The 25,948-nt window shown below is 36.0% G+C and overlaps 1 protein-coding gene across 35 annotated transcripts in view; it reads right to left on the reverse strand.

Annotated features, from left to right (window-relative positions):
- NRXN1 (neurexin 1) overlaps positions 1-25,948 on the reverse strand; it is a 725,995-nt gene that overhangs the window by 214,280 nt on the left and 485,767 nt on the right. For 34 of the 35 annotated variants that reach the window (XM_083831654.1, XM_083831643.1, XM_083831651.1 and 31 more), the window contains one exon: positions 8,528-8,709. In XM_083831654.1, the coding sequence (XP_083687780.1) occupies positions 8,528-8,709 (182 nt within the window). Of the gene's footprint in view, positions 1-8,527; positions 8,710-20,381; positions 23,275-25,948 lie in introns of those variants that run through there. The other variant, XM_083831656.1, reaches the window with a different exon arrangement.

Genomic DNA, 25,948 nt, shown 5'->3' on the forward strand with positions numbered 1-25,948 from the left:
CTTTAAGACTGTAGCAGACTAAAAAACATTTAGATAATCAAAATATCAGTAGGAGAATATAATGTCAGCTAGGTAAGCTGGTGCTATGGAGGAACAATAGGCTATTTATTTATGAATAAATACTTTCATCCTCCTTTCTGAATTCAGAAATTTGCTATTTATATATAAGCAACCTAGACAAGAAAGGATATGTCTCCTAATTGTGGCCGCATGCTTACTTGGTTTGTTCTTTATTAGACTGAACCAGCCAATGGTCATGCTCAAGAAGGTCTTCCATGTGCATACACCACACAGTCACCATTTATGGTGAACCTTCTGTTCCTTTAGCTACACAGTGTCTCATTATGTGGGAAGGTAAAGGTATGTAATCACCGAGACACTTGGAGGCTGCCACCTGCTTCACAGGGATTTGCTGGGACTGAAGAATATGCACAGGCATTTGTAAATTTGTGTTTGAGGACATGATAGAAAACATACTTAGGAAACAAGGGAAAAGGGGACAGAAAGAAAGAATCTTTGGAAATGAAGACCAGAAGCAATCTGACAGTACTTCAGAGTTTTTAGAGCAACAATGTCAAAAATAAAAGATGCTTTATGAAGAGGTCATGAGCTTCCTTATGTTGATTACACATGCTTGCTCTTTTGCTTGCCTCTCCAAATTACTCCACTTCTCAAAAACGTGCAACTTTTGTTTTTAGTATAACATGACTCAGCCCCAAGCCCTTCTAACCCTAGTATTTTTAGCATTTTTTTTAAAGTTCTACAAAGCCCCAGAAGAATTAAGTTCAATATTTAAATTCATTCCTCATGATGGACTTCAAGTCCTATGTGTGTGCAATTTGCAGCAGTAAAGTCAAAGGAAGACTTGTCATCAAATTCAGTGACATAGCTTTTGATCTTACGTAGTTCAGACAACAGATGGATTTCACTTACAGTATAATCCTGATATGCAACATCAGAAGGGATCATAGAGTCCATGATTTGGTCTGTAAGCCTATTTCATATGACTCCATTGCTACATACAATTCTTTCCATATTGCTATCAGATAATCTTACTATTAAATACATGTATAGCCCACCAGAAGTGTTTTAAGTATCTCCTCAACCTCAGGCTCTAAACCTGAGCCAGAACACCTCAGGAGATTCATCAGTGTTGAGGGCCAGAGCATTTTGCTGACCCATGGTATTTTATCTGTGAACTTCAGACATACCGGTTATGTAATCTCCTCTCACCAAGTGGCTGGCAGCTGATGACCCCTTCAACAGCATGCTTTTTGGAAAGGAAAATTCTATCCTCCAAAAAGCACAAAGGGAACAGGGTGCATAAAGGAGTTATTAGCTGTGTAGAGGAAGAAGTGAGAGCTTTTATTCATTCCAAGACAGAGTAAGACAATGAAAGGAGTTGCTTCCCTCAGTCATGTTTGTGGGCTCTTAGAGATGACAGCTGCCATGCTGCTACAATGGACTTTTCATGCCAGCATTGGGATTTCTCTTTGCACTCCATGATGGCAGTCACAGGCAAGCTGTTCAATTATATCCTCTGTCCAAATTCCATTCATATTTTTGATACAGTAATATATAAGTCTGCTCTGTGACAGAATTAGCACATTTCCACAGCCTTCTCTCAGCACTTTTGCCTGTTCACAGCAAGAACTGACCACTATTGCTCAGTGTTAAATCCTGCTTGGGAAAAATAAAAGGTCAATGTTCTTTGAAAAAATAAATACCCTTTGGATAACGGACAGTGCAGAATACTCAAGATGAGGCATTAACAAAAAGCTTATATCATAAAATCTCTTTTCAGAGTTTTTTTTTTTTAATCTATGTCTTTGCTAATACAAAACAGTAAGTTAATTGAATAATTTCCAGGCATGGCTTGACCATTTCAGTGATTTATTTCTTTCCTACAGACTTAGATCTTTAACCTGATCAGTGAGGTAAATGATTGCTCCATTTAGCACAAATTCCCTAGATTAATTCATTGCTCCCATTCTAATTAACTTAAGTTTGTGTACATTGAATTGCATTCTCACCTGCCTGTCTAGTACCACAAATGACTCTTTGATTGTAGTGCTTTTCATTATTCAAACCCCATAAGCAAGGCTGGAAATACTTCTTTCCTAGGAATTTTTCTTCAGTTTGAAGATTTGTACATAATCTGATGCTATTTTTTTTGATCCCCACACAGAAAAGGAACACTGTGCATAACAGTCTAACTACCTATAGTGTTTACCATATGCATATGTTAACAACATCAACAAAATCAGAATTAACTATCATGTATCTAAACAAAATAAGCATCAAATATTAGCAGAATTCTGGCTTAGATAACATCACCCATAAGTCATTTTCTTGTTGCTCAAAGTGGCAGAATATTAAATATCATAACCTTGTTAAACATAATGATCTTCTTCCCAGGACTCCTAAGTGATTTATTCCTGATATACACTGAGCTTATATGATGATAGCCTGATTATCAGAGGTTGCTGACTATGTTTGCTTCCATCGACTCTAGCCACTGATGCACATGGTTAACACTTCTAGACGATCAGATTCCTGAAACCTAGTTCTCCTTTTTTCTTTTTTCCTTTTTTTTTCTTTTTTCTTTTTTTTTCATTTTTTTAAGCCCTTCCTGCAAGTAAGTAAGTAGATTTTAAAGTCATTACCATTTCACATATACACAAGCCACCACTGGCCTTACTAAATCTTCACATTGCACAGATACACGTATGATAACAAGGAATTCTATATTTAAAATAAGATTATTAGAAGAAACTTTATCCTGGGAATATATATATGTTTTAAGATTATTAAAATCTTCCTGGGAAAATTAATTACAACCCAATACAAACCACTAAAATAAAAGGGACCATCAGTCTCAGTGAAAGTACGTTGAACTCTCTAGGCATTGATCCAAATACAACTAATCAATATGAATTTTTCAATTGACTTTCCATTTCCATTAATGCCAAGACATGTGAAGTATTCCAAAAAGAACAATGAATTCATTTATCTTAAGACTGCACTTTTTCTCTGTTATGCTCACACACAGAAGTCTGATCCTCTTCCTGGCTTTACTCTGAATTATTTCTGTTCACTTGAAGGAAGGTCATTATACTTTCATAAATTAAAATTTCTATATATCATGCACATGTATAATAGAACCTAAGAGTCAGCTATTAAAAACCCGGTGCAGAAGAATACTGCATTTGTATAACTAAGAGACAGAGGGAGGGGAGCAGGAATAATAGTCCTTTATAGTTTGCAAAAAAGCTCCAAAAAATGGATAGGGAGTAATTTGACAGGACTTTTGCAGAATTTTCCATGAGTTTCAAGCTGGAAATGCACACCACTTGATTTCAGAATATTTTTCAGATATTGTTCAGAATATTTTTTGAACACAAAATTCAACACTTCATTTGAAGATATTCAATATTTCCCTAGTTTATGAAAGTATTTCGTATCGTATACAAAGCTGAACACATAGACAAGAAAATGGGAAACCGTTGATGTTCTTTTCAACCAAGATGATCTTTGAACCAAAGCTGATAAAAACTCACAAAAGCTTTCACTTGATCTTTGTTCATATCATTCTCATGGAAAAAGTTTCTAATGAAAAAATGCCTTTCCTGCAATATATATTATAATAGATGTAATATATAAATAGTTGGAACAAAGAGCACAAGCTGAATTTATTCATGATCCAAACCCCAATTTTCTATGAGACATAATGTGTTTCCTCTCATATGACTGTTCACCTCAGTCATTAATCATAGCTCTGAAGGATCTACAAACACATATTGAAAATCTAAATACAATACTGATTAATCTATCATGCCAGTACTGCTACAGCTTCAAACTATTTCTGACTAATTAAGTGTAACATACATGGCAAATATTCATACTGTCTATCTTTAATCATACCATACTTTTTCAGGTAACATTACAACATCTTTTAAAATAGCTTCCCATGCTTTTCTACCACAGTATTAATCTTACCAATTTACATTTTCTCTATAGTATTTTTTTTATCATAATATTAAATGGAATAAGATAAAAACCAACCACAGCATACCCTGAGTTTAATGATTTCTTTTTATTTTTTTACATTTACAATATACTAGGTAAGATTGTCACTCTTCTCTCACTGGAATTATGGGGAGGGATGTTTTCCTCAGCTTCCCTTAGAGGAGGGTTAGGACAATGCTTCAAAATGCTTCCACATCAGTCTGATTCCTTCTTTCAAACCTTAGGATGTTTACTAACAGAACAATCCTCACCACTTCACCTGCTTCAGTAAACCAATAATATCTCTAGCTTAGTTTAATTAGTAATTCACCCCACTTGAGTGATCCCAGTTTAGCTTCAATAGCTAGTGTCCTGTAGCTTAGTAGGCTTTTCTGGAATGACGAAGCTGTAAGATCTGAAACGCCCTACTGCCCTTCTCCTCCACAAGAACTTCCCATACTCAATTTCAAAACCAGCTGTAACCATAAAAACCAGAATATTGTTTTTATGCTTCCAAAACACTTAAATTTTAAAATAAATGACACAAACAGGGAAGACACAAAAACTGCTGACTCCATAAATCAGGCAGACAAAATATTACATTTTGGTATACAAAATCTTTCATTTTAACAATGAAAGATGGAAACATGGCATAATTTATAATTAAAATAAATTTTAAAAGTGTTTTAAGTCTATTGATGGAAATCTATTCTTCTCATCTTCACTAGTAGAGCAGTTATTACTTGTGCCGCATTGGAGAATGCCAGTTTGCAATATTACCAGCATTGCCAGACAGAACGATTTAACAAGATTTCTAAGCTCTTTGAAGCAATATCTTCATTGAACTCTATTTTGTTCCTCACCACAGAAAAGGTGGAAGTTTGAGGCTGCAACAGTACAGCGCTTGTGAAAGACGATGACGTACACACATATATATACTTTTCTGTCTAACGACTTTCTGTTTAATGGCAGAAGAGGAGAGAAAAAAAGCGTAGATAGGAATGGGAATCACTGACAGAACTACCTAAGGGCTTTAGAAGTTGGTGAAAAAGCCAAGCACAGAAGTGCTCATGGTGATTAATGGAACACTGCATGAATAAGCTGCTGCCTTTTTCCACTTGCCACAGGGATAGATGCAGACCATGCCGGAAGAAGGGGGAAAAAGGAGGATTATAGTAATTCTAAGAGCTCTCTGTCCTTTTTTCTACCAGGAAAAAAAGTGGCAGAAAAGAGGAGAAAGTGGCAGTAGAAAAACCCAACTTTTATACATGGTATCTATTTCCTGTTGAACTAGATCTTCCAACAGAAACTGCACAGGAGACTACTTCACCTCTATAACAGAAGTCAAGTGATAGCCATGAAAATTAATAGCTGCATCTCTGGATGACTAAACCGTATTAACACCCGTTCCTTGAAGCATAGGGGTGCATACCTATCACACACACAACCATACCTATACATCTTGGAATTTAAAATACTTCTATTGGAACTGTTAAACATTTGGTAGAAAAGCAGATTACGCATTTTTTGAAACATTTCTCATATTAACAATTGTTATTTGGGGAGATAAATGATCACTTAAAATAAATGTTTCTAAACTAACACTAAAGCTGTAATTCAGATGATCAAGTAACAATTTTCCAAATTAGAATATGTTATGAGCTTGATTTCATTATTAGGTTTACACCATCTTTAAGTAAACAGAATAATAAAGAGGGCAAGCACAAATTAGAATACTATAATCAAACTTGTAATTTACTCTTCTATTGCTAGAATGAAGAAGGTTAAGAGTAAACTCCCTCAGAGCTCTGTTCTGAAACATCCTGAACAAACACCCTCAACATGCTAGTGAGGACTATTATTTAAAATTTTTAGCTCAAAGCAATAGTTTCAAACTTTCTTTGTAACAACCCTGCTGAAAATACACTTCAAACCTATCTTTAGACACCTGTCCCAGATTTTGTCACTGGAGGAGATCCAAGTAATTAATAGCCTCCTGGTTAAAAAAAGATCAACAACAGACAAAAAACCAAAACATTTTATTTTATTGGAAAACTGAATCCCAGCACAATTAAATCATAACTATACCTGCGTTGCAGTGTTATAGTTGGTATAACAAGGTAGGTTATCTATGCACAGTGTATTTAAATATACACAGGCATTTATTTCAAGTGCTCATGCATATTTATTAGAAAGATATGTGAGTGAACGCATGGAAAAGAACAAGGAGAATTAGATTTTCCTCTCCTTCTAGTTCTTCCTCCTTCTGCTATTCACAACTTATGCTTGTTTCTGGTTATTCATTATAAAACTAAGTCATTCTTACTGGCTTTGGTGCAAGATGGAAGTTTCAAATGACACAATCCTTCTACTACATTTATTACAGCTATTTTAATACAGTTGCAAGCTATTGAAAAACTTTATTCCAATAAATTATTTTTCAAATATAACATATACATGGGCCTCTCCATTTCTACGTTCTCCTTTATTTTTAAAACTACGGTGCTTCACAATATCATACTTGGGTAAAATTCTCTGAAGACCCTATAGTTCCAATGACTTTAATGACATATTTTCTTAGGTCCCATGAGTATTTTTGAAAATGCTGATTTTCAACTTTCTTTTGAATCCTATCCTTGTTTGAAATAGATTCTTAGCAATTATATTCTAGAAGTTTTCCAAGATTTATCTAAAAGCGATTAAAAAAATCCTGCAGATCTGACACCTTGCCAGATGTCAGGATTTCAGGTCAATCCCATAGTGTCTCCATTTTAGAATGAGAACAAAGAGGAGGAACTCTTGGAAGGTCAAGCCTCATTCTAGTGAACTTTCTGTATAGTTATCATGTATTTTTCTCTGAAGCACAGTGGGCTTCAGAGAGGTTCCCAAAGTCTGTTGCAAAGACAATAGTAGGAGGCCATAGTCACCTCACACAATAAACACATGCAGGAGTTTCAAAAGACCGGTAAAGATAATCTATGCTTTTCCCCATCTCTACTAAGCTGGTAGTTCTTCTGATAATAGAAAACTCTCAATTATTATTCTTTTATTTATATGCTACAGCATAGGTATAAGAAAGATATTTAGGTAAAAGCAACACTTATGACCGGGTAATAATTTTTGCACTTTGACATCCAACTCATAATTAATGAACCCAATGTTTTGCTTTAAAATGGAAAAATCAAGGTTAGAGAGATTGCACAAATATGACTTGGTAGACTTTAGGTACAGTAAATCTACAATAAAAGCATCCCTTTGTACGCTAATGACAAAGATAACACTATGAGTTGAAAGCATCACAGTTCTTCACAGTCAGTGTATCTGGTCTCAGGCTGCAAAGAAATGGGCAAATGATAACTAGGCACGTGATATTACAGATGGCTTTGGAAAGCAAACTTTTTTTTGATTGCTATTTAGCAATAATCCAATACTTGCCTTGAAAGATATGGGCTCTCACTTTTTCTGGCACCTGGGAGAACCTGCTTTGTTCACATTTTTATATTAAGATTTTACAATACTGGCCAGATGTTTTGTCTGTGTTTTTCAATGTAAGAGAATGGTATACACAACCTCGGATTTTTTTAAGGCCTTCTTTCTTTGTCTATTTACTCAAGTGAGTAAATAAATAAATAAAATAAAATAAAATAACCTTGGTCCACAATGCAGGAGTGCCTTTACAGAAATAAGGAGCCTGGGAAGACTGAATACCATAATTCCCTCTAGTTTTGAAAATGATCACTGCAGAATGTTTTCCGAGGGTAGAAGTGTAATTGGTTACAGATCAATAAGTAATTTCATTCAAAAGGAACTATTCTGTTTCTGAAAGTAGCAAGATTCTTAAATCAAAGTCAAGCTAATATATTAACAAATTTGGGACTGATCTAAACAACAACATTTTATACTGCCCTAGTTATGTTTATCTCAACTGATCATTTATTTATGTTGCCATAAAAATCCAGATGCTTTCAATTTTGATTGCTAGTTATTTGCTTTAGGGCAGCTGAAATTACTTTTTCAGACTTCCTAGCTTGACAATCTTGCTTTCTGCTTACAATTTATCATCACAATGGAATGGTGAAATCAGAGGATAAATTCTAGTATTAACAATAAGCACAGTCAATTGTGATATACCGTATTTCCTCTAGCAGATTCCAGATTAAATCCTCCAGGATTAATGCACCTTCTTCTGACATTGCTAAATCCCATTTTATGTAATTAGATTGCAGTAAACTCCTATATCTGTACATATGTCACAGTATGATTTTTAATTGAAAAGCCATATAAAGCAGAACTATATAAAGTATACAGTATTTTGAGAATGCCTGAAATCCTGTACACTACTGTATGCTATAAACCATCATCATCTAATTCACTATTAACCTTAAACAGTTCATTAGCAAAATGCTATACTTACATTAAAACTAACAAAAAAGCCCACCCAAAATATAAGAACAAGAATCAAGAGACAAGAATATTATTGAGACAAGAATAAAAACATGCATTTTTTGATAATACTTACAATATGCAGCTCTAAATAATCTCCAAGCCCAGTAGAACTGTCCACTCGTACCAACACAGCTTCTTTTTGAACAGTACTAAACCCTATTGCCAGTCTGTCTGCACGAGTGCTTGGACGATCATTAGGAGGCCACGTGTAAGTGATTTGTCCACCACCTTTGCTAAAGATATATGTTGTTCCCGCTGTAAAGGAGAAATAAAAGAGAATTAGTTCACTTGTGTCAATGCAAACGCACATGGAAATGATGTGCTCTACAAAAATCAAGATGTTCTCATATAGCAAATATAGTTGTAAAACAAAACAATACTATATTTCAACATGAAGGGTTCTTTATCTCTAAAAATTTTGCAGTAAGCTTAATGTTAGTGTTTTTATATAGAATATAGCATAACTGCATATACAGTGATTTAAAATACCATGACTCTGATTCAGAAATGCATTTTTATCCAGAAGAGTTCCTAAGCATATGCTTGAAATTAAGAACATGTTTCTGTCATGTGCAGAACAGGGATGAGTTGAACAAAATGCTTTTCCAAACTGGGCCTACATGGAGAAGAAATCAAGTAATTCCAGTTATCTCATGATTGACAAAAATGCAGCTCCATATATCAACCTTATTTACACAATGAAAATTATATGCTCTATATGATATGTCATTGTGCACAGCAAAGAGAGACATCAACAAATACAGTCAGATAAGACTTCTACAGATCTGAGGTTTATCAGCTTGTGACAGATGGAGATAACAAATGGAAGGATAAAAACATACCTTACATGTCAGGACAAAAATGCATTATTCTACCATCTAAGTAAACAATGGCATATTTCCATAATGCTTATTGTATAACTTATAAGTGTTTGCATATTATCTCCAAAATGCACTTAAAAAATCTGTAATTTTTTATTTTTTTTAAACGAGTGCTGTAATCTTAAACCACTTAGCTCTCAGGCACTTTAATTCATCACCTGCATATTTCCTGTGAACTAAAAGAGCAGCATATCTGGACACTTTCCATTTAAAACTTCTACCCTAACAATAGCATACACCATATAAATTGTGCATGTGCTCAGTCTTTCATTTATGAAGTCACTATAGGCTGTCCACTTCTTTTCTACAAAGATAGGTAAATGCTTAGGGAGATACAGAGCATAGTAAATACGGATGTCTGCTTTACTAGCTGTTCTAAGCTGGCTCTCTGTGTGGATACTGTTAATTTTATTAAATGTAATCCAGTTTATGCTCCACCAAATACTCTACAAACTTTCCATGTCCACATAAGGAGTAAGTGCATAACATTGTAATTGTCATTTTCTTACTTTCTTAGATTGACCAAAAGTGCTGTGAGCCTAAAAGAGTATTTAAAAACCTTTGGAGATCTAGAATTTAAAGCTGAAAACAAGAAGGGTTGTATGGCTACACCAGTCTTTCAATTTCTAGATGTCTCAAAATCTTACTCTATTGCTGAGTGAGACTGCTTTGAGTCAGTCTCAAAGCAAAAAGGTCACTTGGTCTTTTTGAAATGATAACCTATATTTATTTCTAACATCTTTTCTTTTTTTTTTTTTTTCCATTACAATGCCATCATATTTTATGTACTGTGCATAGCATTTAAAAAATTTAGTAAAGCTCAATTTACATCAACACTCTTGCAGGACAGCACTGTGCTTCAAATAAATCGCTTGGCTTTTCTCTTGATAGCGAAATATAAACTTGTATGTGTTGTAGGAAAACTTGTCAAATCTCTTTAGCAAAGACAAACACAATAACAAATCTGGCATTTAAGTTTTAACTTACGCTCCAAGAGAAACTGTGGTTTATCATCAGTATGAAGAGTTGTGCAAGAGCAGTGAAGGTAAGGGCTGTGCCATAAAAAGGTTTGGTAACAGACGCGCCAAAGGTGTCTGGTTTGGGAATCTGTGTGACAAAAACCTAACCTCCTACTCTCCCACCCCATCCTTCCTCATATGCAGTGCTCTGAAATGCACAATAATCCATTGCAGGCTATTCAGTAATGATGGCTGAATCTCCAGTTCTAGTATGTCCCAAAGCAAAGATACACGGGACAGGTAATATCATCCTTGATGGTCCCAAAGTTCTCACCTTTGCAGCTAGTGCTGACTTCAAACCTTGAGCCAGCTGAAGAGTGACAGAGTTTGGATCTTCATATGTGGAGGTCACATTGATATCTCTAGTGAAATGATTTATTCTGTATTGCTGAAAAACTAAGGGCTTGATCCAAAGCTCATTAAAAACAGTGACAGCCTTTCTCTTGACTTCATAAAATACCACATCAGACTGGGAATGAAGTTCTTGTAAATAACAAAAATGAGAAGGCTAACAAAAATCAACTCCTTACACCTCAATGTCACCAACCATAATGTTTGAGTAGTACATAAGATTTAAGTGGGAGGGCGTAATTCTCCTTTTCTTGGTTGTAACAGATGTGTTTACCCAATATAAAATACAAAGAAAAAGCCTGCCAAGCGATAGCAGAGTCATACTGAATAACATGACCCAGAAGTAAGTCTCCAGCTCTGAACAATGACAGACTCCGTTGTTCTTGTTCAGCGTGAATCTTTGTTGCGTTTTTTTTGTTAAATGCTGCCCTTCGAATAAACAAATGAAGAGAATTTCACTCCATACTGCTGCAGCTTTGATGCCAAGGTCAATGTCAGTAGGGCTGATTAAATCTAACTGCAAATCTTAAACTATGTAGAAACAACATCAAAATTTTAGAAGTTATCTTTTATCCATAACAACATGTGGCTGATGTTATTTATGTCAAAACTTTCCTTTTTTTTTTTAATAACTGTACATTTTGTAGCTTTTCACACTATCTTTGTGTCTTGTAACAGGCTCATTAATCCATGTTGATGAATACAGATTTGCCTTTGTCTAAGCTATACAGGGAGTCTCATTCTTTTAATTTCCTGTATTAATTTATTAAAAAAAAAAAAGAAAAAAAAAAAGGAAAAGAAATAAGTTCATAAGCTATTTGAGAATAGGTCCTCTAGTGTTTATGTTTCAAGAAAGACAAATATAATAAAGTAAAATATATTATGCTAGGATTGATCTCAGCTTATGTTCCAAACCCCCATTAACTATTAAAAGCCAGAAACTGAGCAGTTGTTCAAAACTACCTTGTTTACTATCAATTTTGGATGTGAAGAAACAACAGAGGAAACCTAATTCGCTTGCTCCATAAAATGATTTTATGGTCTCTGAGAAACCTTGTAATGTCTCTGCCATTCTTTCAGAACATTGTCACTGAAAACCAGCCATCTTCCTTCCCTCTTATAGCTTATGGCACTGTGTTGTTTGGGATTTATCATCTCCAGAGAATTGAAAGCTGCAGAATTAGTCAAGAATAGCAATGCCATCAGCACAGTACTTACAAGTAGGCAAGTTTGTAATATGCCAGGATATCTCTCTCAGCCACAGAATTTACTGAGTAATTCTTTATGTGTCCATGCATCTACACAATGTCCATACAGCTCTTTGAAATTCTGAACGGTGAATGCATGGTTCCTATTGTAACAAACTGCCAGTGGTCAAGATACAGTAATGGTTTTTAATGGCCTCAGTCTCTCAAGTCCTATTTGTTTGCAAAATTCATCTTTATGAAATAGTGTGTTTATTTCAGCACAGCCTAGCAGCAACTCAAGGACATCTGCTTACCTATACAGTATTAAGCAGATAAATATTTTGTTTAGTACCCATTTACTGTATCTATTACTGTGTATGACTGCAATGCTTTTCAATATTTATCCCTCTGAAGTCACATCTGATATAGTTTAACAGTTTTCTCAAATCATCAACAAATCAACAGCTTTCTACATTCCTTGCGTTCATCTCAATTTTGTGTTTAAGGTATATTACACCAAAGGGTAATTTACATAGTTCAATTTTTCCCCTATAATGTCAGTAACTTAATGGTTATTTTCAACAGGAAAATGGCAGGCTTAAGATGCCTATAAAGTGAAAGTGATGGTTTTATTGAGCTTTGGACCCCAACAAACTGTGGTTTGTGTGTACTGTGTGTGTACTGTAGTTATTCTACCACAGTACAGCTTGAAAACAAAAGACTGAAGCCTGCAAATGTCAATAATGAAAATTCTTAGTTGTCCTGTCATTAATATTAATTTTTATATTATTAAAAAAAAAGGATAAACATTACTGGTTATAACAAGAAATTACTCAATATAATTATCTTCCTTCTGTATGTTATCAGTATTTTCTTCATTCTGGGCTAGAATGTGAACCCTTTTACTCCCATTGGTAAGTAATTACTTGCATTGATAAACTTGCTGAATCCAGTGAGACTCTGTGTGCAGGCTACTACTAATTACCAGGAGTGAAGAATTTACAGTACAAATCTATGTATACACATTTGCAAAAACATCTATACAGAGACATTAATCACACTTGCGGTGTTCAGTGGAGCATGTAAGTCTCCATTTAATACTTCTCTTTATTCTTTCTATTACATATTTTCATCTTGTCCATGGCTGAAGTTTCAGAAAAGTACAAAAATTTCCATATGTATAACTTTACAGATTTCTAATATAAATAAAGAAATGAAAGCTTTAAGTCTAAAACATGACCTTGCCAGGGGAAGCGAGAGGGAATGATTAAAAATAATTAGTGGATCATTTTTATGATGGGTTACAAACCAACTCTTCTGTGTGTTTCTTCTTAGACTCTGATATGTTATTAATTATTTACATAAAACAGAGAATATATGCCACAGGGCTGAGGTGAGGAGAGAACAGCCATTAGGGCTAACCATAGGAAGCAGTTTGGAAGGGCTGCTGGAAGAAGTTTTTCAAACTAAAGATTACATTAAACTGAACACTTCCTGAAAGCCTCTTGGCCTCTCCCCCCTAACCCAGTAAGGAGCCTGAATGTGGAATGCAACTGCTTTGCTGTAAAAACTACGTGAGGCTACTTTAAGTATCATCTGTTCAAAAGCACAAGAGGTGTACTGGATGGAGTTTTTCAAATGGATCATTGCCCTCCAAAAAGCTCAAGCCAAAGTTGTAAGAATGGAGAAATGTCTCCTTTTCTGGCCAGGTACCTCTTAGACTGCTGGACAATAGGGTACAAGAGTATATTTAAAATGTTCCTTTGACCACATTCATCTTTGCAAACCCTAGAAGGTTAGGATTTTCCTGAAAACTGAGTGCTTCATCTCCGCTGCTCCTTCACAGTCACCCTCTGCCCCTGCTCCATGTGGGGTCCCTCCCACGGGATGCCGTCCTTCCCAAACTCATCTTGCGGGGGCTTCCCACAGGCAGTAGGTCTTCAAGAACTGCTCCCACATGGCTCTGTACCACGGGGTCCATTCCCCAGGAGCAAACTGCTCCAGCACGGGTCTGCCACAGGTGGCAGCTCCCCCCAGACCCCCTGCTCCTGCGTGGGCTCCTCTCCACGGGCTGCAGCTCCGGCCCGGGGCCTGCTCCTGCGGGGGCTCTCCATGGGCCGCAGCCTCCTCCAGGCCACATCCACCTGCTCCACTGGGGGCTCCTCCATGGGCTGTAGCGTGGAGATCTGCTCCATGTGGGGCCCATGGGCTGCAGGGGGACAGCCTGCTCCACCAGGGGCCTCTCCACAGGCCGCAGGGGAACTGCGTGCCTGGAGCACCTCCTGCCCCCCTTCTGCACTGTCCTTGGGGTTTGCAGGGCTGGTTCTCACTCCTTGCTCTCTCAGCTGCTGTTGTGCAGCAGTTTTCTTTCTTTTTCTTCAATCTGCTCTTACAGAGGTGCAAACAACATCATTTATTGGCTCGGCTCTGGGCAGAAGCAGGTCCCTTTGGAGCTGGCTGAAACTGGCCCTTATCTGACATGGGGCAGCTTCTGGATTCTTCTCATGGAGGCTACCCGTACATTCCCCTGCTACCAAAACCTTGCCATGTAAACCCAATACAACTGTAATCTCACAAACTGCACAGCATAATTTCTCAGTAGTTACATTAACTGATTCGCTGATCATTCATTCTATCAGAGTAACTGGAAGAAGACTCACTGACCAAACCAGTATTGACATAGGCTGTTAGTGGTTTTGCTCATGAATACCTTCATTTATGATCTCATCTTGCCACTTCAGGTAAAGACACTGAAGAAAATAAAGAGAATGGAAGATGTCTGTGGGTATATCATCAGCCTTCTGCAGCACCCACATTTCACTAAGCAGTAAAGCTCAAAACTCAGCTTTTCTGCAAAAGAGACTGAAGCCACACCACGTGTACAGCAGTTGCTGCTAGCTGAATCTGCAAACTTCCAAAATTGCTTATGATACTACTGCACTCCCTGCTTAGTTTAGTAATGCACTGATTGTAATCTAGAACTGGAGCCTATTTCATAGCATGGGACATGTCTTAAAAGTTATACTCAAGAGGTTTCACCCAAACAATAATTAGATGAGGGTGACCTCAACCAGCTTAAAGATCAGCTGAATTAATTTATTAAAATGAATAAACAAAGCAGTATGTCTGGTATGTACAAGATGCTGAAACAGAAGAGTCATCACTCATTGCTGCTGTCATCTGCCTCTTCCAGATTATCTATCAACCAGTCAATGCCACTATTAAGCAAGTAGAGAAGACACAGCCTTCTACACATCTTGGTAAACAGAAACAATGCTATGTAGCTATTAATTAAAACACATCTTTATGTTATATCATAAAACTTTCTTCCCAGACCACTAGAGAGACTCTGATTTGCTTTATCATATCCTACAAGGCTTTTCATCACACTACATCCAAGGTTTGTCAGGGATCTATAAAACAGCACTGTGCATGGCTTATTATATTCAGCTATCCCCAAGGGCTGTCTCCAGGTAAAGGTCTCTGTGATAATAGAAGAACAGTCTCAAGTCAAACTGAGCATCCTGGCCTTTGCAATGACATTTATTGCAGATTCAATGCAGTAACACAGAAGCCAAGTCTTTTCCTCAGACCACAACAGTTACTATAAGTATCTTAATCAGCTCAGCCCTGTTTTCCACCTCCACACACATACAAACAACAACAAAACCACAAACAAACCAAGAAAAACACTCCTATTTTACTCCTCCTTTCCTCCAATCTATGACAAAGGTATTTGGACAGTATTGTGACCTAGTACACCTGTAGGTGGCACAACAGCACTCTGACTTGTCTAAAATGTCTAGGGTCTTCCCACAATTTGACTTTCCGGCAACAGACTCTTGACTGAAGGGAGAGATCAACCTGACACTGGCCACTGGTTTGATTGACCTACGTGCAACTCCACCTTCGGCTTTAGCCACTTGAACTACAGCATGGTCTGATACTGGTTAAATCTCTGCATTTGCTGAGAACTCAGTGGAATGCTTCTCCATTAACAAAGTCGTATCATATCTTACCCACTAATGCAAGACAGAAATGTTTTTTCCACGCAGGGAAATTGTCAAATATATTTAAAATATTGTAAATGTTGAAGATACTATACAAATACAAACCCACTTGTTTCTGACTTTGTGCTTTGTAACTCATAATTTATATTGTATATTGCATGCCATAATGAAGAGGGGAAAAATACTCCATTCCATTTCCAATTGTTCTAGTAATTTTAATTCCCTAGTTTTAAATGTCCTATTTTTAGAAAATTTCTCTGTGGAAGATAAGATTATGGGATTTCACAACCTATCTGCTCCCTTTGCTCATCCTCCATCAACTTTTCAATCTAATAGTCAAGATCAGCCAAATTTGAGATATAGGTAGGCAGAAATTTCAAACATTTTCTCTTATCACATTATAAAAATCAATAAATAGGTAAAAGAAAACTCTATAGAGCTCAACCACTATAATTTTTGCTTGACAATAGCCTGTAGGGACCTTTACAGTTGCATATTGGTAGGCCAATCAATACACTTAGTGTGCTGTGTTAGCCAGACATTTGGGAAAGGCAGCATTCCATAAGAAATCAGGATTCATTATTTTTGCTGGTTTTGGAACAACATGTTTCAAGGCAAAATGTTTGTCTAAAATGAGGATATCTAGTTCTATTGATTTCAGTAGGGTCACTAAGGGATAAATAACTAAAATTTGTGAGCATTGACGGTTCGACAGATGTGCATACCCATAAAGAACACCTCTTATGCAGCCTTTATCAGTATTATAGGTTACCATCATTCTTACCATTATAAATAACATAAAAGGTTAAAATCAAAATGTCAAATAATTTAAAGGATTTTCCAACTGGAGTGAGATTCTAATAGCTTTACTCAAGTAGCATCTTACACCTTGAATGACCCCATTGATTTAGATTAGATCACTTAACTGGAGTAAAGTACTACACAATTTAAGTAGGCATATTAAACTTTCAATTTAAACAAGCTTTCAGTTGTGTTTAAAATGAATATAATTTTCAGAAGGACCTTAGCTAAGCAAGAGCTGGCTGAAAGGACTCCTAACAGTATGTAGAAATTAGAGTATCTGTTCATCTGATTTACTAACAAAACATGAGTCAATTTAGAGAATGACAATGGACTTGGCAGTATTTAGGCACCAATTCTATACAATTATTTTGATTAGCTTTAAAATGTGCACAATAAAAAAGTTCTGGGTTTTGTTCATCGTTCATCTCATTACTGTGTTCGTTTATATAAAAGCTATTATTTCTTTTATGAAACAGTACAGCCTTTCTAAAGCAAATCTGACACAGACTGGCAAAAGATAATTATTGCTCTTCTCCAGAATCTCTCAGATTAAAATTTTTTTACTGGCTGTCTATTTCCTATTACGTTCCCAGTATGGATGGTTGTTCAAAATTAATTTCTGTATGAAATGTAAACCAAGTAATTCCCCATTAATGCCTCACATCTTTATGTAACATGGATGGTTAGAAAAATATATATTTTTGGAAATCAAAGCTTGCTTTAAATGTCATGCTGTAGTCAACATGAAACATTTTTACCCATTATAACTCTATTAAAGGTAAAAAGGATACAATGTGTCTGCCTCTGAAAGCTTGCCAAAAAGTCAGATGGAAATTAGAAGTCAAATGTCTTATAAATAAGGGAAGGCCTTAGTATAATTATTATAATTATATTATTATTATAATTATATATTATTATATTATATAATAATTATAATTATTATATATAATAAGGGAAGGCCTTATTCCTCCTACAACCTTGTCTACATATAGGTAAAGATAAATTTCTTGAACAGTGTCCAAAAAAGTAGAAATGGTGTTGTCAGGAAACACATATGAGAAGGCAATGAATGAGATGAATTTTTTTTAGACAGTATGTAAAGACGGTATCAGAGTGAAGAATTAAATCAGTAAACTCAAATAGTTTTGAAGACAATAGGACTGCCTTGGTCCCAAAAGGTCCAGATAGGACTGCCTTGGTCCCAAACTCCTTACATTAGGAAATGTCAAGTTCCTATACTTCAGTTTAACCACTGTTATTAAAGACCATTCAAATACATGGACTGTGCATGCTTCTTATGTCATTTGCTTCTTAAGGTTTATTAGTGGTGCACACATATAAAAAGAATGTAGTTAAGGTGCTGGTTAGCTGAAGGGATTTGTGACAGGATGCAGGAACTAGGACATTAGCTCAAATACTACACAGGTTGATAGAGATCAAATGATCAAATGTTGATACCATCCTGTGGTGGCCTATATGAAATCATTCAGTGGTTCTGGTCCAGGGACCTTACAATCTCAATAGATATCAGGCAAATGCTAAAAATTCTGCAAGCCAAGTAACTGGAGTTGTTAGAGTTTCCAAGCTTGCTGACTCAACTGGGAGGCCTGCAAGTTGAAGACAAAACTGCTTATGCACCAAGATTTGAACAGATCTCACACAAAAGTAGCTCTGCACAGATGTATATACAAATCAAAAGTCAGTAGAATAAAACGTGAAATTCAATTTGAGGTTGTTTTTTCTCTGTAGGTCCATCAAAATTTCAAAGAAATCTTTCATATTTTCAAATAATTTAATAAAAATGTCATGATTTCTGGCAAAGCAGTGTCTGAAGTTGCTTTTATTCAAGCACCTACTGCAGTGTCCCAATTTTCAGAAGTGTTGCAGCATTTCTGGTGACCTTTAAAAAAATCAAACCTCAGTTCTTTAAATGAAGAAATTGAACAAATGTTTGAAAAAGCTGATCTGAAGTTATTTAATTATGTTACAATGTTCAGGAGGTCAACTTCAAATGTTGAGTGTGTTTTTAGCTAAAGTTATTATTTCCTTTTGTTTTGTTTGAAAACCATTCTTAATGCCTTCCTTGTGAATACAATATTCCAGTTATCCTTTCTTTTATTAATTTATTTATTTTAAAATAATATTTATATTATCTCCCTCACTAAATGCACTTCCTAGTGCATCTCATCATTTAGTCTTGAGAAATCATAAAAAGTTTCGGGAGCTCTCATATTAGTAAAAACTTAGAAGAAATGCATAGCAGGCTGAAAATAAAAGTGAAGCTAACTGCAAGCCTGTTAAATGCATTGAAAAATGATACAAGCACAACAAGGATGACAGATGCCAGACTACTGGAATAAGATAAGGTGCTTCTAGTACCCGCAGAAAAAACACAGTATTGGCAACATTGCAGGTGTTGCTGAGATGGAACCTCTTCTAAAAATAAAAAGTTGTGCTATGGGTAGTATGCAATGAAGTTTGATATTGTTTGAAAATGTAGTGAAGAGTAAGATGTTCTGTGGTGTACATGCTCTCCTCCGGATAACTTAATTACTAATAGCTATCAGAAAAAAATATTATTGTGGTACAAATAGCACTTCTGAACATCTTTAAGTATACATACATAGGCAATAGCTGAAGAAAACCAGAAAGAACATAATTTCTTAGATCTGTTACATCCTTAATTGTAAAAAATTGCAAGCATTCTTCTAACAAAAGCAAAAAGTAACATATTAAATCTTTGGACAAACAGAGCTTAACCATCGATGAAGCACTTGGATCTACCATGGAAGCAGCTGATCAATAACAAAATTTCATGACATTTCATCTGATTTCATACATAGTGTAGTAACTGATTTTAAAAATCTTCTAATTTTAAAAGCAAAGTTAGTCTTCACCAATATTACGTGCATTCAAACCTTGGAAAAGTATCAGGAAAAAGAGGAATATAGTGTAAAAATATCTGGCTGATTATCTCAAGAGAAACCCAGAAATAAAAACAAGCCCCTACAAATGATACTCTATCTGGAAAGATCTCCTAGTCATTATCGGAAGGACTGGTTTGGGGACATCAGTGTTTACTTATGTTATCAAATTTGCACATGAAATAAATACTGTTTAATAGGAGCACACAGATATGGCTGTATTTGAATCTTTAAGGTGATTATACCATTATAATAAAAGCTGGCAGGTGCCAGCCAGGTTGAGACAATTCACTTCCTTCCTATTTCTTTCTGTCCTGCTACATAATAGATTTCCAGTTGTGGTCTGGCACAAAAATGCTATATGCCTTGTCATTATGATAATTGCTATCATTCTTCTTTGGAAAGTCCTTATGCTGTTGTTTGTAAGCAACAATTCACTGCCAACTTCAGAGGATAAAGAGCCACAGTGAAAAATAAGCATCTTATGCTTTTCACTGTTTTACACAGTTGCGTAATCAGGGAACACAGTTTAATCACCGAATCCCACAGTACTGTTTGGAGAGAACCTGACAAAACAGTTTTGAGGTGTCAGCTAGTCATTCATCTCAATGGGGTCTAACTGAAGTGTCCACTAGGATACTTCATATGCCAGTACTATAAGCTATGACCATTCATGGATGCAAGAAAGGTAAGCAGTTATTACCCTCTGAAGACTAACCCGGCCTAATTAGAGCAGTCATTTTGTGTAGGCTCTTCACTTCCAAAGTTCTGTCTGGAGGAAGTTATGAATGTTTATTTTTCATGAAATGGTGATCAGTCTTCAATAGTTTGGGAAGCCTTACTTTTTAAAACACTTTATTGTAATACACACAAAGATGTTTATAGCCCCTCAAAACTATAAGCAACACCAATGCACTTGAAAAATTATTCTCTGCAGAAATGTGCTCAGAGATAATCAATTTTTCAACAAACATTCATATCATTTTGTGGAGGAAAAAAAAAAAACAAAACAAAATGAAACAGAACATTTGCCAACAAAGAAAAAAATAATTACTCCAACACAATAAAAAAGAATCTTGCAGAATCAGCTAAGGGATAATAATATGGAATTTTGGGGGACTCCTGCACTACTTTATTTCTTTTAGAGATGTTTCTGCATCTCACACAAAGAGTAGATCCACTGACAACATCCAAACATTGAAAAGTGATTGCATGCCAATTGATCTGATATGTTAAACTAAATTTTACAATTCATAAAAGAAGTCTCTCTGTCTTATAAATGTACAAGTAATGAACATCAATCAGAAATTAAGATTTTTTATTTAAATCTAGAACAATTTGTTCATATCCTGTTTAGTTCCCAAAGGACACTACATAGCCCTTGCTCATACAGACTGGAGTCTCAATAAGGTGGCTATTCAATGAGAGGCTGGCTTTGTGATGTTTTTGCCAGAATTTGTAATAACAATCCAACCTAAATGCTGCAGTTAAACAAGAGAGTAGTATTTTTGGAATACCCTGCTGTTCTAAAGTGCATTGTGAATATTAACATATTCTAGTAAATTAGTTTGTACTCATTATCATAAGCAATTACTTACTGTTTAGATGCTGTTGATATTAAATTGGCAAGCAATTTGCAAGAATTAATACACAACATAAAAAGCTTTTCAACATTCTAACAGTATGAAAAGACAAATATTTCTAATAATATTTTATTATGTCCGTTATATACAGGGATATCTGTATATAAAAACTCTGTATATTTCTTCCTATCTGGTATCTTCTCTTCTACAACAGGTAGATGACTACCTGAGTGACAAACTCCGTATAGACTTTGTTTTAATACTGTGGAGTAAACCAGAAATATCTCATGCCAAATGTGGCAGGGACATCTCATTCATGCTGAAGGAGAAACTCTTTTCATGTTTATTTTTGAAAATAATAGTTTAGAAAATAGATCAATGTGATATATGTGAGAGAAGTTTTTTGCTCTCAAAACTATTACTTGTTCCTGATCTAATTCTGTAAGATGACAAGGTTAAATTAACATCCTTGTCTTCAAGATACACATAGGAACAGAACAAGGTGTGGAGAACTTGTCCCACTTTTGGCAACTTCATCCTGTTTCTCATCAGTCCAAACAGGCAGTAATGAAATAACCGAAGTTACCTCAAAATAAAGTGAGAAAGCAACCAGCCCTCCTTTTCTGAGGTACTTAGTAAATGTTACAGAGAACTTCCTAACAGCTCTATTTAGCCACAGAAAAGGTACAGAACACAGAGCATGAGGCAAAGATAACATAAATTGTTTTGTGGGGAGCTTAAAACAGTGGGAACAATTTTCCTTGTTATTTAGTTTACATTTTGGCCCAAGTTTCAAGATAATTGGGTCCCAGCTGAGAAGTGCAGCATGTCTTTTTTGCTTGCATGACACCATTCCTCATGTTGGTCCACACAAGTGCCGAGTGAGTAACATAGGCCTCCCAGAGCATGTCCAAGAAAGGGATTAAACACGGGGATTTAGAATAGGTTTCTGCTTCCTCTAGGCCAGCCTGCATAGCTGAGGAGCAAAGAAGAATGAGCATCCAACAGTCATATCCACTGAGTGCCTCAAGGTTGGCCCTCTTGATTCTGGACGGACACATTGATCCTTAAGCTCCCACTAAGCAGAGAGACCTCAGTATGTCCAAACCTAATTTCAGACCCGTGCTTTAGTCAGTAATACAGTCAAAGATCCTGATCTGATGGGATAAGAATCTATTTCAATTGCAGTCTGCTAGTTGAGGGTATGAGATTGTAAACTGTTTGCATGGGCATTGTGACTACCTACCTGTTTGTACAAAACTGTCTTTAATGCAACTGTGAACCTTAATGGGGACCTTGGGAATCCAGTATACCATAAACAAACCAAGGTAGTTTAAGTAATTCCCAGAAAACATTTCTAAAAATATAACTTCTGATCTCAGGTCTCAATCTTTCAAGCTACGTTTCAGTCTCAAACCAATTACTGTAACCATCTTACCTCATAAAATACACAAGACTGTAATAGGAACACTAATGCACCCTTAACTCTGTGAGCACAATGGTCCCTGTCTGCCATGCTCAATTATGCATTCTTCTATTATGTATTATTGGGTGGAAATATCTTTGGTAAAAATAGTCATCATTTAAAAAAAATCATTTAGTCAGTTCTTAAAAAGCTGAAGCACTTTTTGCATCTTTCTTATTATTGCCTTAAAAACAAATTTCTAAATTATTCTTTTTTGAAAACATCAAACTTTCCAATTAGCCTTGTGAATTTAGACTGTATGACCTTCAGAACTAAAAATGATGTGTGCCTTGGTCTCTGAAACAACGTACTGAAGTTCTTATCTGATTAACAAATCCATTCTTTTTTTCATATTGATCTTGAATAGTAAAAAACATTTGACAACTGTCTACAATGAGGGTGCTTCAGATAAAGTGATATACACAGAGTAGGACCTCAGTCCCTCCATATTTCCCCTTTCATCAGTCCTCCATCCCCGCTTTCTTCTAATCTTAATCTGCAAGAGTTCCGATGAATTCTTTGATTTCTAATGATGTGGCAGAAACGGTGATCAGCTGTCAGAACCACAGGTTGTGTCTCCAAACAGCTCTCCTCTCCTGCTTGGGGGGAAAAAAAGACATGACCTTACAGCTGATGTTCAATATCCATATCCTTAAGCTACTAATTCCTTGCACAGTAAAAGATAAGAAATGGCAGCCTCAAAGATGATGTATAAATGCATACAAAGGAATATTTTATTTTCAGAAATCCTAAAAGAGCAATGCCTACATATTTTTGAGAAATCCAGACTCATCTACATCTAGAACCTTGGCTGTACATGAAATTTAGTGGTAGGATTGTTAGACTTGAATTATAATGAAAAAGAAAAATTACTTAAGCAGCAGTTGCTATTTGTTCCTATTAAACTCCACTGACTTAAATAGGTTCAAATTTGGCTTCTCTATTATCTGCATTACACAAAATCTTATCAGTGATGAAAAATGTCATGTTTCATAAAAAAGAATCTTTCCCAAAGTCTCATTATCTTACAATATAGAAAAACTGGGAGAATCTGAACTTTCACTAACAAAAAGGAGATTTTTAGAATTAACAGCTGAGATGAAAATTTCTATATGGAACCCTAAAATAGCCTTAAAAATAAAAGAGGAATGCTTAATTATGTTTTACACCACTGTAAATGAGGATTTTTATGTTACACAGCAGTTTGCTTTTCAACATCTCACAAACAATTCTCCTTGCAGTTTCCTATAGAGAAGTAACAGTACAATTAATGGGAAGACCTGATTCATCTGTCACCACACATGATGATATTGAGAGCTGGTGCTTTTTAACCTTCTTAACTTGTGTGTAACCTCACTCCCTCGAAGCCTACCTAAGAGCAATTGCATTCATGGATTTGGTGTGGGTTTAAGGTATAGCAGAGGGTATATATATGCCATGAGTAAGAGAAGAGATACAGAAAAGAGCTTTGAATTAGAACCATGCTGCACCTCTTCAACAGCACCATCAACAGAACTGAACCCAACACTTGCAAAAGACTCATAAGAAAGTGTGAAATTTACTTTTGCTCCCAAGAACCAAGAAAGAAAACATGACAAAGAAATTCAGGTTACTCTCTGAAGTCTTTTATGCTTACACAAACATGTAGCATGTCTTAAAAAGATGTTAGACCTAAAGAAATGGTCTTGCTCAAATTGTTATGCTGGTTATTAGAAAAGTCTGCTTGTGGTACATTGATTCAGGAAGCTGGTGTCTCTTTCTCCATTGGAACAGCTTGGATGACCCAATCTGAAAGCTATGGACTTACACTGACACGTGACTGAACCCACAGCCCTGAGGAGCACTCTTTTTCAACGTACCCACCTCAGAGCACGCTTAATTATTTCATAGATGTTTCGTTTTCTCAAGGGATTAAACTCATTGTGTACGATGACAACAGTAAAGAAAGAGTGAAAGTCACAAAACTGCAGATAACAGAATCCAGGATATACAGTAATAATGCAAACACAACTGATTGTCAGTTTCTACAAAATGCCACCTAATTAGAGCTATTATCAAAATAAAGGTCATGTTAAATAGTACTAAGCACACCCTGTACTTACACTGATATTCATGTTAATGTTCATCAAAGTAATTCCTCTTTGAAAAGGGATGATTGCTTAGTACCATTATCAGTCTCAGCTTCAATATATTATGCTGTCACCAAAACACAGAAACCTCAGCTTGAGAAGAAGATTCATTGTGTCAACTGCTGAGTCAGTATGAGCTGTGTATCTCCCAGAGAAAACAGTTTCTGCACAAAATAAAAGTACTGTAGTACTGTTTGAGAAAAACAGTGTACCCTTCAGGCTTTCCTTTAACTAGTTCCAGTTTAGACAGGGAACCTGGATCCTACATCAGTAACTCAGTTTATTAATTCTGGGCAGCATATACTAAACTGCTTTCTGTAGCAATTTTTACTGATAGAAGAGAGCTATAGAGGAACCTTCTCCTTTAAAAAAGACACTTTAGCCATCACATCAGCGTAACGATCACTGGTTCCCTTGGCTTCTTTCAGATTCTTTTCACGTTGGCAGTCTTAAGAGAGCATTTTAAAAAGAAGCCAAATTGATATGTTTTCCTTGCTTTCTTCTATGCAACACTGTACAAAAATAAAGTCTCATTTCATCTAAAAAGATCCCCTGAACTATTACAGTTTGGGATTTTTTTCCTCAATGTATTCCATTTATTTATGTACACTCAAGACAGACAATAAAAGCACAAGCAGCCTGACCTTTGGACAACTGTCAGAAAGCATAACTCTGCAGCTACAACAACCACCATGACCTTCTTCTCTATATACAGCAGCTAACAATCAAACACAATAAGAGAGGGAAAAAAGCAACCTGGTCTGTGTAGAAAACCAGACTTGGTCAGGTAACACAGCCTGATCTCAAAGCATCTGAAGATACAGGCTTTTCCAATGATCTGGGAGTAACCAGATGAAGTTCAGAGCAATTCACAACGATGCCCTGCCAGCAGTAACTCCTTTTTGACAGAAGTTATTTGAAACCATTTCTGTAATGCTACCTCTCTCAGATTTAGTGCCAGATCACGTATCATTTGTCTTTCTGAGTGCACCATAAGCACTGTGTTATTTGCTCCTCCATAATCTGGATCCAATTTGCATAGATGGCTGGGTGCAGACCGGGAAGGACTTTGAGGGTGTAGTTCCATGGACGGAGACCTCAGACTCTGTGGGCTTTACTCAACACACAACTTGAAACAAGG

The sequence above is a fragment of the Anser anser genome (genome assembly GCF_964211835.1).
Source record: "Anser anser genome assembly, chromosome: 3".
In the NCBI taxonomy this organism is placed as follows: domain Eukaryota; kingdom Metazoa; phylum Chordata; class Aves; order Anseriformes; family Anatidae; genus Anser; species Anser anser.